Source organism: Melopsittacus undulatus, chromosome 5, assembly GCF_012275295.1.
Source record: "Melopsittacus undulatus isolate bMelUnd1 chromosome 5, bMelUnd1.mat.Z, whole genome shotgun sequence".
Lineage (NCBI taxonomy): Eukaryota > Metazoa > Chordata > Aves > Psittaciformes > Psittaculidae > Melopsittacus > Melopsittacus undulatus.
This window is the reverse complement of record NC_047531.1, coordinates 69,308,287-69,323,992: the sequence shown is the minus strand read 5'-3', so window position 1 is coordinate 69,323,992 and position 15,706 is coordinate 69,308,287. Positions and strand designations below refer to the sequence as shown.

The 15,706-nt window shown below is 37.0% G+C and overlaps 1 protein-coding gene across 1 annotated transcript in view; it reads left to right on the top strand.

The window, feature by feature from the left end:
- LIN7A (lin-7 homolog A, crumbs cell polarity complex component) overlaps positions 1–15,706 on the top strand; it is a 47,780-nt gene that overhangs the window by 12,369 nt on the left and 19,705 nt on the right. The window contains exon 2 of the mRNA XM_034063007.1: positions 6,623–6,741. Coding sequence (XP_033918898.1) covers positions 6,623–6,741 — 119 coding nt within the window. The remainder of the gene's footprint in view (positions 1–6,622; positions 6,742–15,706) is intronic.

Here is a 15,706-nt window from a genome sequence, read left to right as displayed (position 1 = left end):
AGTACACCTTTATGCTTCCTGATTAGCATGAAATTTTGGGCAAGACAAACGTATCAATTTAAATGGGGAAAAAATAAATAAAAAAGCCTGCTCTTTGCCTGAGTGTTTCTGAACTCTCCAAATTAGATTAAATAAAAAAATAATGGGAGAGCTATTGTATTTCAGAAGAGCATTGTTCTGATAGTAAGGAACTGAAGAGGTGAATGGAGACGTATTGGACAAGTCTGGTATTTGACACCAGAGTAAGAATTGCCATGTTGTACAAAACAGTGAATGGCAGCAGAGCTGTAGTAATACAGACAATTTTCAAAAGATACACACTGAAAATTTTCCAAAGCTGTTGCTTTAACCATGAAGTCACATAAATAGTTTGATACTAGGGCTACTGGCTATGAATTATGAATGAACTTTGCTAATAACCACAGAATTCTGATTGCCCAACCATTGATTACCTGCTGTCATTTGATAGTGTTTGGAAAGGATTGCTAAATATAATAAAGCATCCTGTGTAGGGTTTGGGAATTATGTTAAAAAGTTGGCAGAATAACATGAAGAATATATTCTCATGAGCTTAAAGGAGTAACTAAGCCTGAACAAAAGTACTGGAGGAATGAAAAGCTACTGACAATTATAAGGACCTGTTCTGTCATGCAAATTCTTCACCTTGTCGTGACCTTTAATCAGGCTGAAAGTGTGTCCTGGTTTCAGCAGTAGCAGTAATTTTTCTCCTTCAGTAGCTTGGGGCAGTGCTGTGGTTTTGACTTTCGGCCTGGGAATGGGGTTGCACCAGCTACTAAGAAGGAGAAAAATGACTGCTACTGTTGAACCCAGGACACACCTTCAGCCTTATTAAAGGTCTTCAAGCACGACAGAAAAGACCTTGAAAATTGCCAGGATTATTATTCAGTAATGCCATGGTGAAGCTAGTGAATATTTTAGACACTTCCCGAGTGTCCTTGCTGTCAATTTGTAGTGATGTTCCACCTCTTCAAGGTACCAAGTGGTGTTTATGCAGCGCATGTACTTTTCCTAGTAACTAGCATACTAATGCAGTGAAGATCTCCAGAACAGGAATGAGGCATAGAAAGAACTCGAAAAGATTAGAAACCTGTTCTGCAATATCTTATTAAGAAAAAATTGATCACCGTATTTTGGCTTTGAGAATAACTTAACATGATTCAAGAATAGTTATTAAAGAAATACTATGTTTCTGAGTAATTACTGTTTGAACACGTGCTAATATTACACAGCATTGTAGCTACTATTAACTGCTTAACAGTCTCCTAAGTCAGGGGGTAATATATTTATTTTAAGGACTACAGACCAACTGACTCATAGACTAGCACAAGAGAGAAAGGTTAGACACTAGTAGATGATACAAGGGTTTTCACATTTTGTGGTATAAGTCATGCACGGAAGTTCTTTTTGAAGGTACTCTGGTATTAAATGGGACATATTTAGCAGGCTAAAATAATTTGCTACATTTTTCCTAATACTTTTCAACCTGACTAAACTGAAACTGCACAAAATATACCAGACTGAAACCCCAGTCTGGACAACTTTCAGAGTGCTGGAGCCTGGTCTACCCAATTTCAACAGTAATGTGAAAGAGCGCTAAGTTCAGAACTGCCAGGGTTCTGTCTGTGGATTCACAATTTGCTTTCAAATTGTAAAAGCTGAATTTCAAGGTATTGGAAATAACATTTGTTTTTCAGAACATCCAGCAAATCAAACAGATCAGTCTTTGTTGTACATTGCTAGATATTTGAATGAAACCCAACAAGTGAAAACAATATATAACAAAACAAAGTGATATCTAAGCCAGATGACCTTTTTTTCAACTGTATTATGTTATAGTGCTGTGTACACATGATTCAACTTTGTTTAGTATAGGATGGGAATGTTCCACTTGTATCACAGATGGTATCTTGCTAGTTCTATGTTCTGGTGGTTCCTCTCTTTCATAGGATATGTATAGTAATCTCCTGCTTGTTTCTTACTATCAATGCAAATGAAACTTCATTCAAATGAAAATAACAAGACCACTTGACTTTTTTTTCTGAAAATCATACTTTTCTTTTGACGAGTGCACTTGATAAAATGTGTTATAACTTGATAAATGTGTTCCACCCAACCAGAGCCCTCTGCCTTCTGTGTGCTTCACTAACATGACCCACCATGCTGAAACAGTATTATTTCTTGGAAGGCTGTAGGCAAACACAGTGATGAGAAGACAAAAGAAAGTGAATGTTAAACAGAATGAGAAAGAAATTGTGCATAAGGAAAGAAGAAAAAAAAAGGTAGAAAGAATATGTGGTTAGAATTGGATATAATAAGGAGGTGAATAAGTGCATGTTCCCTTTAAAGTATATGCATCATAGAATATATAGGAATGATTCTACGCACATCATTACTCAGATTTCCCACCAGTTTCTGTGGGATATGAATGTGGAAGATGAAGACAGATTTCGATGACATTAGCATGAGTTTAATGTTAGTATAATGGATTTTGTATTTTGGAAAATGTTTGAGAATAAGCAAAACAATTCTTTTCAGAAGTTGTGTCTAAAAATATCTTTGCTTAAAGGAAGGACAAATCAGAAATAAAAAGCAAGTTTATTTTATTTACATAGAACTTAATTTTTGTAACACAATCCCAGGGGTTTTTTTTTAAACATATATCTATATAAATACACACACACACACTATTTTCATCAGTTTGCACTTTCCATAAGTATGTGAGAAAATGGTATTTAAGAACAATTCCTTGGCAATCATGTTTGCAGACAAAGTTAGTTAGTTTTGAAATCAAAGGAGGACTGGGGACAAGAAAATGATCCCAACAGAGGAATACCAGTTCTTCTCAAACATATGACAATATTCTCATTTACTTCAACAGGGATGGATTCCCTGCTATATGTTTTTTTCCACTGCAGCTTTGTAGTCTTCCTCATTACCAGTAACATCACTTCTTTGAGCAAGCATTTACTTTAGTTTTAGCTGGAACTCACCTCGAGTGAGTACTCATGCACTGATAATTTTAACCTGTCCTAAGGTTACTAAGGCAATTGTTTGTACAAGTCTCCCCTTAAAAGTTATTAATGGAAGTAAAATACAGCCTGTTTCATGAGGTCATATTTTATGCACTCATATTTATACATTTTTAGTCTGCTCAAAATCTTCTGTTTTGTACCAACTGTTACATTTTGCTCCTGAAAAAGCATCAGCTGGTAATAAACAGCTTTGGCCCTGAACACATGCCTCATTTTCATTCTGTAATTTTATCCCATGAAGTGCTTTATTTTTCCATATTCTCTCTTCTGTGAGCAGTATCCCACAATTCACTGCCAGATTGAGCAAGCTACAGGCTTAATTGTGACAAGAGAAAGAAGACTGCTTACTGTTAACAGATATGGTAGGTGAATAATTCAACAAGAGTTTGGGAAACAGCATTCATGTATTTTAGCATTGTGAATGAATTTGAAAGTGTGGAAAATGGGAATGATCTTGGGATATTGTGCTTTTGCTTTACCCCCAACCAATTAGTCACCAAGTAATCTAGTATTGGCAAACAACAATTTAGTGCCCATTTTTGCTCATGAGACTATTTACTAAGCACACATGCCAGACTTTTCAACCAGAATATGAATTTATAATGTGTATTGCAAAACTCATCACTTTAGAAGTGATTAATCGAGATTTAGAGTCTGGTCCATGCCCTAGGGAAATGTTTAGACCTGTCCTTAATTCTGTTAGATTGATTAATGTAGCTAAAGTTAATTATGTTGCCTTCTGAATCAGAAGATTTCTCTAGCAGTACAACATTTTCATTGAATATTAGTTTAGGACCAGAGCAAATGTGAGATGATGCATAGAATCTTCAGGTGTGGTGATGGAATTTCTCAGCAACTGTGGAGTAGTTGCAGTTGCAGAAGGTCATCTGTAGCACAGAAGCTATACCTTCTACAGGTATAGCTGGACAGAGGGAAAGATGGTCAGAACTTCTGTGAACTGTCAGATGCCAGTCTAATTTAGAATATTTGATTAGCTATGTGCATGACATTAATTTCAGAGGCCTTATCTGATCTATTAAGATAGGCTGTTGAAGCTTCTTCAGAATAAGTCATCCTGATGCTTTGTGCTGTATGACGTACCAGTTTGCACCAACTTGTACTAATAACTGGAGAGTTTGAGTCTTGTTGTTTAGCTAACTGCAAGTCTTGGGAGACAATACAGGCGTTAGACAAAAAAATCCAAGGTAAACGAAAATCATTGTGACATGATTATTGCAGAGAACATTAAAAATCATGTTTGTTGCTTCATACTAGGTTTCCATAATAGGTTTCCAACCTAAATGATTCTGATTCTATATTTTATTTAATGCACTGACATTCTTTTTGCACTTTGTTGAAATGGTTCTTGCTAAACAGTGTACTTACCTCTTCTTATTTAATTTATTAGTTGCCATCAGTTGTATTCTTTCCAGAATCTTACTTTTTCTTGATATCCATGACCTCCTTATTTCTCAGATCTCCTTACTTAAGTAAGTGCTGTGGAGGGATCTTACTTGGTACACCTCTACATAATTTCTTCTGGTTTTTATTTGCAAATAAAGCTTCAGTTGTTGTCTCTGTACATGCAGCTCACAAACCTGCTTCACTAATCCAGACCTTCTCTTTCCCATCACACCCAGCTCTCTGTCTCTGATCCCTTGTGAATGATATTGGATATATCTCTACCAGCAGATAGCGTGGAATGGAGAAGGAAAGCAAATAGCAGTTGAAGCACTGCATGGAGCAAACCCACAGGTTCAGTCTTTGAACACAGGGTTAGGGTTAGTTTCATCTGAAAGTTCATGAGCTCCAAAACTGCTCTACGATACAGACTGCACCCAAATAAGTGGAAATATCCTTCTGAAGGAATCACTACCTACTTTCTTCGGTGCTTCCTCTCATACTTAGAGCTGTCTTTTGGCAGATGCCTATAAAAAGGCATGATAATTATTTGGGTGTTAATCTACTGTGGCACAACCTACTGTGCTGACCAGTTGCCTGCCTCTTTTAATTAAATTTTAGATTTTCTGAGGTGTCATCTTCTGTTTTCCTAACACTGATGCAGCTGGATAGTAACTGTTTTCTTATAAATGCAAATGTATGATTATTTTTTTATTCCCATTACAGCTCATCTACTGTCATCTCTTTCTATTTCCAGAAAACTTCTCATGGCTTTGTTGTATAAGACATCTGGTCAGTATAGCTCAGCTACAAGCCAAGAATTGCAAGAGCTGTTTCAATTAGCATAATCTCCCAGTCACAAACAGTACAATCTTTGTCATCAGAAAGGAGTATTATATAAGGTTGCTTCTAGCCATTGTAGTCGTTTTGGAGTTATGTGCTTGGGGGGAGGGTGTTTATTTCTTCTTTGTGCAGTTAAAGCACAATATTAAAATACCTACAATATTGTTTTATCATTTAGTACTACACGTTCATTTCATCACTAGGATACAGACCTATATTTAGTAGAGTGGTGTAACTGGTCAGTAGTTACACTTTTTCATAACTCTGGTGGCTATGAAAAAGATCCTAGGAGATATGATAATGACCACACAATCAAGACAACAGCATTGCCAGTTTCAACTATACCAGCTGAAAAGCTTCAAGGTAGTGTTAAATCACATGGGAGCAGAAACCCCTCTATTTAAGCTCTATCACCCTGAAGACTGACCAAGATATGTCTCACTCAGCTCACTCCTGCACCTAAGTTAGCATGTCACTTGCTTGACTAGGCTAGCCTGCATGGGATTGGCCACTATTTCTTGTGCCCCTGTGTCCCCAGCCATAAAGGATTGTTGGGCACTTCATGTGGTGGGCTTGTTGCCTTTTTTGTTTTGGTTCGGGCTTTTTTGATCGTATTGTAGTAATAACTAAGTTATGAGCTAGTGTTAAAAAGGAAAGATAATATGAGAGTGAGGGTATGGGCACTGTTTAATTGGACCAGATTCCTACCCACCACACAATATGGCTACTCACTTAAGCTTAAGACCTCTGGACTGCTTATCAGAGACACTTGGCCCTAGACAACACACAGGTACTTAAGGAAAACTCAGGCCACCAGAAATATTGGGTATTTCTGTGGGCTGTATGGGTTTTGTGTGGCAGATCAGGTCTTTGGAAACCTAGTCAATTTATAAGAAGAAAATATCAAGTATTTTTCTTAGATGCTGTCATCATGTGAGTGCTTAGATAAGGACCTGGCTTAATTCTTTCAGATTTTATAAAAGTAAGCACCATACAGTTCCTGTGCTACTTTCTCTAATGCAGAAAGTAAGAAATAATTTAGGTCTGCTAATATGGATTGGCTACTTTGAACTGGTACCTTTGTTCCAATGAATGTTTGCAATTACGACTGAACCACTGTGTGTGTGTGTGGTTTGTCCATACTTTGGGATTTGGATCTCTGAACAGCAGTGTTGTTACCTAGTTGCAGCTGGTATAGCACAAGGTTAATAGAGTATGTGCTGGTAAAGTGGATTTTAAATTTAAAATGATCATTAGTGTGCCCCTTTTAGTCACTTATTAGTCACTGTTTGTACTGATATGTATTTCCTTTTTTCCCCACTCAGATGTTGCGAGAGCAATTGAGTTACTGGAGAAACTGCAAGAATCTGGAGAAGTACCAGTACACAAGCTACAGTCTCTGAAGAAGGTGCTGCAGAGTGAGTTTTGTACAGCTATCAGAGAGGTATGAAATTGAGACTTTTAGTTATTTCCCAGAATAACATCCTTCTTCTGAAAAGTGTATTTGCCTTTCAGTGCTGGAGAAGCAGGAGTACCTTACGTAAAGGATGATAGATGGAAGATGTGTCTGTAGTTGCCTACACTCATGCAGAATGCTGAAGTTACTGAAAAGCAGACACAGAACAGTTGTGTCAACAAGGCATCAAGCCTGAGGCAATTAGTCTTGCTAAGGGGGAAGGGTGATTAATTAGTACTTCAGTATTCTGCTCATGCTGTTTCAGGGTCTGTGCTAACCTGTACAGCACTGTGCTGGGATATGTGGACATGCCAGGTTGGATCAGTGCAGACTTAAATGCCTTTTCTGTGAGTTCAGGTGTGTGGTAGGGATATGCTGATAAAATCAGAATGCTGTGAGAGACAAACAGTGCAAACACTGAAGTTAACTGAAGCCGACAGGGATCTTGCCGTTGAAGTCAGTGGTCAGGTCCCTGTGGGCTTTGCTCCACATGTCAGAAGTCCTTGTCAGACTGCTGAGAACGTGATTATTATGCTGCCAGCTGTGGTCAGGGTCTTCCTAAGCTCTGCCCAACAGTACATAAATTATAATTTTTTTCTTTTAGAGAAGAAGCACCCCACTTTCTACATGCATGCAAGCAGTATCTTTAAAGCAGTTAAATTGCAAACATTTCTGTTACAAGTTTCTTAGACAGAAACCATGAATTAATACAATATTGTGTCAGTCTTCTCACCTAGTGTACTGAGTGCTGTTAGCCTGAAGACAGAATCAGCTCTAAATGCCTTAAAGAAAGCAACATCTTTGCAGCAGAAAATCTGTAAGAACTTCTGTTTCAGTTTATCTGTCTGATGCCTGGAACTAATCCGCCTTCACTGAAATCAGTGGGGAATCTAATGTTCCCTCGGTGGCAACAGAACTGGACTTCTGATAACTAGGCAACAGCAGTGCATTGATTGAGTGACTGCTGCATGGCTGGAAGGGAGAAAGAGATGAACAGACATTTGTTTAATAACCAAAATTCAACAGACTCTGTTTTATGGAATATATTCTTCAATGTGAGAAACAGAGAGGGGCTTCCACTTCATTAAATGGCAGTTTTCAAAGATTTTTAAAGGCAATAGTGTTCCATGACAGTAAATAATGACACTATGTACCCTGAAAAGCTGATACTCTGACTAATCCATTTATTTAACCAACTAAATGCTTCCTTAATTGATCACCGAGTATTGAAAAGTTGTGGGGTTGTGTTGCGTTTGGATTTTATTTCACATAGCAGAGCCCAGTACTCCAATTGTTAAAAGCAACTATTAATCTTTGCAGCATCATCAATGAAATCTTCATCTCTGGAATATAGTCTTAGCAGTAGCAAACACAAAGCTTGTTGAAACAGATGCGGAGCCTAGGAAACAGGAAAATGGCTTAGACAAACGCACTCTCAGTTCAGTGAACTGAAAATAGATTTTGTCAAAATCATCTCAGTGGTACAAAAGGTCTTTATAGAGTGTTGTGTAAAGACAACCTGCACATGACAGACTAATTACTGTTAGATTCTCACAGCCAAATAATAGTCACTTCCAGAAGCCTGGAGCTAGTTGGTACACAAGAATGTGTAATGTGATGATGAATGAGCTGTTAGATCAGTTCTACCAACTTTATAAACAAAAATATTTATTTCTTCTAAAATATGCAATACATTGTGTATATGTAATATAACCTATCTAGTATGTCACTATTGGAGAACAAAATTTCTACACCCCAAAAAAATTGTTACTACCATTCATGACTATATATGTTAGTCTCTTATTAGAAGAAATCTTCAAATATAAAAGGCTCATTGACAAAACTTTTCATTTAGGAAGAGTGAGAGAATTGACATATATACATTGTTAGTACTTAGGATTGTCCAACATGTGGCTTCTCTTTTCAGTTACTCACATTAAGCACTTGACAAATAATTAGACTGTAACTCTTTTTCCGACAGTTGAAGAGTTGTTGGAAAATTGCAGAAAATAATTTCTTCCATTTCTTTAAAAATTAATAAGAAAAGCATGGGATATTTTGGTCACATTACATTCTTAGACATGTCCAAACACTGCAGCAAGGGCTTGGAGGATATCTGAGTTGAGTTATGCCGTTAATCAGGGATGCCCTTCTTGCACTTCCCTGGTGTACACTAGACTTTATGAAACGCTGATAGCTACTTTATTGAGCAGCACAAGTTTTTTTCTGAGCATATTTCAGCTTGAGATAGCTGAGGCTAGACAGAAATCTCCCTGCAAATGCCATTGTTTATCTTCTCTTGCAAGTGCAAGACATGAGAGTGTGGCAACTAGCTTTTAATTCCCTCTGTTAGCACCTACATAGACTGGAGGAGAAAAGTTGTTGACCTTACAAGAAAAGGCACAACAGTCAGTTGGAAGTCACGAGAAAAGTGGGTGTTGTTTGGAACGCAAGTGCCTTGCTAGAGTGCAGTGAAGCAGACAGGGTGTGAGCAGTAGATAGGAGTAATCGAACTGGGATGAGGAGCAGTGGCAGGCTTTGTATTAGTATGCAAATTCTGGAAGAGGCTGCCTATTATCTGTGTGTGGAGATTCAGATCTGCACTGTGGTGTGATCATTGTATCCTGCAAGATCTGAACCTTGCTTACTTTCATCAAAAATCTAGCAAAAGAGGTTAAGGCTAACTCCTGTAGTCCTATAAAATTTGTAATGGAGGAGCTTTGGAAAATAGCCATTTTTTTCCAGTTTAAGAAATTATGGACAATTAACTATCTAGTGAGCTTATTAAAATATGTCCCAGAGAAACTAATTTTAATGGAAAGGGACAAAGATAAAATACAATCCACACAGTATCAATTGAATGTAACTTGTCCTTTCTACAAACAGGTATTCTTTAGCTATGTAAACAGGAGGTCGCTTTCATGATGAATTAGCCTTTCAAAGTATGACATACATTATTAGATTACATATATTTCAGTCTAATGTGTAGGAATCTATTAAATTGCTGTAATGAACTGTATTTGTGGGAACTTACTTAGTAAATCACCCGTCAGTTCAAATCACCACACTGAGATCGTATAGAAATAAAATCTTTTTAAAGTGACTGAGTGAATGAAACTGAAATAGAAGTACTTTGGCATTTTTTTAGGATGCTGTCAGGAAATGGTGATTAATGGTTCTCACTTAGCTAAATATAAGTACTACCAACTGAAATATTCTGTCTGGCACTAGGCAAGAATATGTATTAGCTCTGAAAATAAGGGAAATAATTGAAGTATGTAATGTCCTCAGTACTTCCTTTTCACCTGAAGATCCCTAGACCAGAAAACAAATTAACCAAAGTCTTGTCACATTAAAATTGAGTTTTGAGAAAAAGATTTAATTGTGTTTTAAAATTACTTGTTGTAAGCTCCCTGGCTACATGAAAATTAATTAGCTTTCTATAGCCTTGTCACTTGGCTAAAGATGCATGAATCCTGTCCATTATAGCATGAAGTCTTTTACCCTTCCATGTGTTTTGTTGTTTATTGAAAGCTGTTGCTATGTTACAGTCTTCTGATTCCCAGGGGTTTTACTGGAAGAGATGAAGGGTAAGGCTGTAAAAGTGAAGGCATAGTGGCATGACTGAGAAGGGCTGTTCACATGCAACATAAAACTAGAAAACCTGGATTGATAAACTTACTTTAATTGCTATATGTCAATGAAAAGGATGTTATGAGAACTGTAAGATAAGGTGAACTTCTGCTCTGGCAAGAAACCTTAAAGAACTGTAGGTGCAAAAGAAAGAATAAACAGCTGAGCAAAACACAGTGAATCATCAACAAGAAAATGTGGCATGCCTTATCAGATTATGGGAATTTCATTTACTGTTAACATCTGGTAATCAGTACTTGAAACAACAGGAGAGTAATGTACAGCTTGATAAACCCATTCATCTCCTGATGAATGGAAGTTTTCTTTCAGGTTGATTCTTAAGTTTCTATTTTTGTATGTTAAATGTGTAAAATTCAGGTGTATCATGCTTTCCTCCCAGCCTTCTTTCACTAGTCCATTTCCCATCTCAAAATTAAATCTTGTGTTTTTCTTTGTGAATATTATTTAAAAGAAAATCTGACTGGTAAATACTTATGACAAGACGTTTATCAAAACCAAAGGTAATCAGATCAGGAATTCCTTATAATGTGGTGTGACAATCAGACACACAAAAATAACCATTATGTCTGTTATCTTATGATTTCCAGCAAAATACTAAATCATCACAGAAGAGCACTTTAACAGGACTAGGTCAGTGATAATGTTTTCATAAAAGGAGGACTGGTCAACATAAAATTTTCTGCTGTCATGTGTTCTGTATGAATTTTTTTGTGAAACAGCGTGTTGTCATTGAAAATATATTCCATTTCTACTTCAGTAGTTTAAAACTTTTAAACATACTATAACATTATCTTGTGGACAGAGCATCCTGGACATTTAACTTACAGGCAGTGGCTTACAGGCAGTGTGACTTACAGGCAGTGGCAGAACACTGACCCATTTCTGATGAGGTCTGGATGACCCCATTTACATTAGAGATATATTTGATTATGTTATATAATACTCAAAACATAGTTTCATTATATGCTATGTAGGGAAATTCAACAAGCCTAGGTGGTATATTAGAATTATTTCCTTTAATCAATACTTTTCATTTCCATGCCATAGCAATCTTAAACACCTGTGAATCCCAGTGCTGCTCATATGTAATGTGCTATTATCTGGTCTTTTCCTCAAGCTGCCTATCTGTGCTTTTTATTATTAACCCTGATATATGTCTGTGCAAATATTAGGGAACCAGAAGGCTGCTGGGTGGTGAAAGCTGAGTCTGGTGATGCTGTGCTCATTACTTTACTGTGATGCTGTGTGTGACAGTATGAGGCTGGCTGGAATCCTTATCTATTCATTTCAGCTATCCTGGTACAGTAGTGTGCTTTTAAAGGGATGTACTAAATATAAAAATCTGGGTATTACCTGGACTCAGGCAAAACTTCTCATTAATTCAATTATTAACATTACTCATTTAGTATTTTAATGTAGGCTTCATTTAAAGTCCTTGTTTTGTGGTGTTTCAAGAATCTCAAGATTTGTTTGTTCAGTTTGCAGTATAATGCTGTTCCTCCACCTCCCAGACCTAGCCTCTGAGAGGATAGTTCCATTATTTTTTGCCTGATGAGTCCCATTCTCTGTAAAAATAGATGTTCAACAGGCCAAATTCTCTTGGTTGGCACTACGGGCAGCCCCAGAGTTCAAATCTTGCTCTGAATTACTCTTTCTTTTCACTGGGAAATGAATATTTCTTACAGGAGGAGAAACACAATTCCATTTAGTCTTCCATCTCCACAGGGTGAGCCCTGCTTTTGAAGTTTTTAAATTATAAGATAAGGTGCGACTTTGCAATAAAAATATGTATGTATTGAGAAGACTTACTGATATAATTCACAGCGCAGAACTGTGATTAAGACTCAGTGGGAAGCCTGGCATCTGAAGTGCCCTACTGTCAAATTTACCCATGCAAATGGAGGTGTTGGTCAGGATTAAGCAAAAGTGGTATGTTGGACTTAATGATTAAGGCAGTTAGTAAACAAAAGGGCAATAGGACATCTCATAAGAGTAAAATGAGCAAGCTTCATCAGCTCAGATTTGTAACTCAACTCATAAAAGCAGTATGGTTATATTAGCATGGTGCCTCATTAGACTGGCTGGGAAGCAAAGTTCTCCTTAGGCTAATCTGATACTTTGTTATACCTTGTTCTGGTATTCCAGACAGCTTATTCAGAATTACTTCATCATTAATTTAGCAGTAGTGCTCATGCAGTAGCAAATACAGAATTGTGCAAATTGACCAGATTCATTCAGCTTTTCACATGCTTATGCATGGATTGATTTGTACCTTTTCATTAAAATTTATATTCCTGGATGCTAATTTTAAAGTTTCAGCATTTTATCATTTTTTAGATACTGGGGTGGATTGTAATGTTGACTGAACCACTCCAGTTTACCTGAATACTGGGTCTGTGTAGCATTTGCAAGAATCTTTTCTTGTGTTTTTCAATCCTTTTTCCATTACTATTGTCCCAGCAATGAAAAGCCACATAAAATAATGGTAAAAATTTTTGCTAAATGAGTACCTCCATCACTGTTCAGCAAGGGGATTACTTAGCTTCATTCAAAGATAATGGTATGGCAAAATAGTAATGTTTTCATGTTTTACAGAGTTTGCTTTCCCTCTCTTGGTTACAAGTACTGTATCTATAATGATGAGTTGACAGAAGGATTTGTAATGTATGTAGATTAGGGCAGAAAAAAATGTCTAAAGATGGGCTGCCTGCTTTTTGACTTGCCACTGTGCTGCATTAGGCATTGGGAAAGTTCATCAAAAAAGCTTAAGTTAGCAGTAAACACAGAAAATAGATTTTTTTAAGTATAAAATTACACTACTGTGTTAAAATATGTGCTGTTTTTTTAGGGTGAGTGTAACCAGAAATTACACACAGTTTGAAAAACAATGAAGTTTCATTTACCACTTTACCATAAGTGACTGAAGCATTACTCTGTTGCTTGAAAGCCCTGGATGGCATGAATGAGAACTTTTAGAGTGATGACCTTGTCACTTAGCAGATGGCCTTCATTAATGGCAATTATATGAACTTACCAAGCTGCCCAAGCATTATCTGAGAGAAGGCATTATTAAATCTCTGTGCAATTACTACAACTTCCATGACTTCACTGCAGGAGATTTAAAACAGCTGCTCTTGTCACTTTTTTTTAGCTGCGTATAACTAAATACATTGATTTCACACATACAGTACCCCAGAATCCAGGGTCAGACTGTATCACTGGTCTTTAATCAGTGTTTTCCTCCATTGGTTTTCCGAGTTGGTTGATGGCTGTACATCTACTCAAATTTACGCTCTGCTTTTGTAGTTGTGGCTTTCACAAAAGAGAAGTTATTTTAGTTGCTGCAAGAGTCCTGCAATGTATGAAATCAAAATGATGACACATCTTGTTCATATTATTGTTTCTCTGGCTAGCAGTACCATATTTACTAAAACTGATGAGTGTTTCAGGTGAAGTTCTTAGTTCTGCAAATGGCTGCAGTTACATGTGCTGCAGGAGGTGACTCCAGCAGAACATGGGTGGTGCATCTTAATATCACTTTTGTTTTACTCACATTATCATTTTAGTTTATTGTTACAGTATCATATTTGATTACATAAAGCTCTTAAGAATAAATAAAAGAGCCTCTGCTGCAGTTCATCTCAAGTCTGCTTCTTCCTCGAGAGACAAATCAGCAGCAAGGTGAGCTACTCAGGAATATTTATGCTGACAAGTTGTTGGAAGCCACTGCACCACTGTTTCTGCCTTGATGGAGCCTCAGTATCCTCCTGCTTCCCTGCTTCCACTTAACTGATGTCACTGATGAGACTCCTGGGAAATGCTGCTTAATCTCATTTTTTTAATTGTGCCTTTAGAAAGGAAAAGAAATTGTAAAACTGTTTTAAAACTTCATTATGGCTACATTTTTTGTTGGTATTTGAAACAAGAAACATCATCAGTTTCCTTCTGCCTCCCTGCCTTCTAGCTCAATAGGAACACTTGAGATGAGCTTGCATGATGGGTTCAGGTTATCTCATGCTTCATCCAAGTGCTGATTTTAGCAAGGTTTAGCCAACTAAAAAGTTTGGAATATGGCTGTTGCGTAGGGCAGCCTCAACATCTTATACAGACTTACTGAAAAGTGGAAGAAATCAATGTTTATTAGTGCTTGGTATATTTTTGAACTCAAAAGTAACTGGCAGTGAGGTCTAAGAGAGTTTTAAATAATAAGCTATGAATTCCAAATGGTTTTATGGGGATTAAATAATCATACATGCTGCTATTTCTTTTGATCCCAGATAGTGCTTCTTTAGTAAATATCCCAAGAACTTTGAAATACTCACAATTAAATTCTGCACCTTTGTTGTCTCTTGTACTGAGTGATATTTTGTCCAAGAGACTTTCAGGGGATAGTATTTTGCTAAGGTTTAGTAATTGCAAAGAATGCACTTTCTGAGACATCTGTAATGTTATCGTCAAAGACAGCAGGTCACATTTGCCATTGACTTAGAGGAGAGTATAGAACAGTGTAAGGGACATTAAAAAAACTAAATGACCCAATCATATTTTTATTGCTCCTATGTGGGTAGTTTTTATTTGCAACTAGAAGTCTGTTTTTCATTATTCTTAAAAGGGTGCCAAGCAACTTCCTATTGACTTTACAGTGCAAGAGTGATGTTTCCAGACATTGGAGGGAAGAAGAGGGGGCACATCGAGGTTTTGTGTGTCCTAACAGCAACACCACGAGTGTTTCAACTGACTCATCCGATACATGCAGAGATGTGACAGCATGCATTTCCCGGTGCATCTGCTCTGTTCTACTTGCACAGAAGGGAGGAAAGAGATTCTGGCCCCAGCCTGTAACCCCTGTTGGGTTGTTTCTTGGACAGACATAGCCTCATATGTCAAGAAGTCAGGGATCAAATCTTGGTTCAGCTTTCAGACAGCAGCACAGATACTATAAGAGCACAGTGTGCACCACCCTTTTCCACACAAAAAAAAATGAAAAAAATGCCAGAGAAAGTAATATTTTGGTATTTTAATGGGAGCCTTCATAAAGTGTTCCACCCTAAATTAAAATGTTATACCCTTACAGTGATTAAATTTAGTTTATTTTTAACAGTATTTCAGGCTTGTGCTGTTTATTTTCCTACTGCCTAGGGATAGCTTAATTATGTATCCAAGATTCAAATAAGTTTTTTCACTTTGGTAAAACTGACCTAGTTTGCTCCCAAGGAAGGAAAGTTTTAAATAAAATAGCCTCTTTGAAAATGTTGTCTTTTACATTCATGGTATTTCTTCCACATGTTCTGAAATTCAA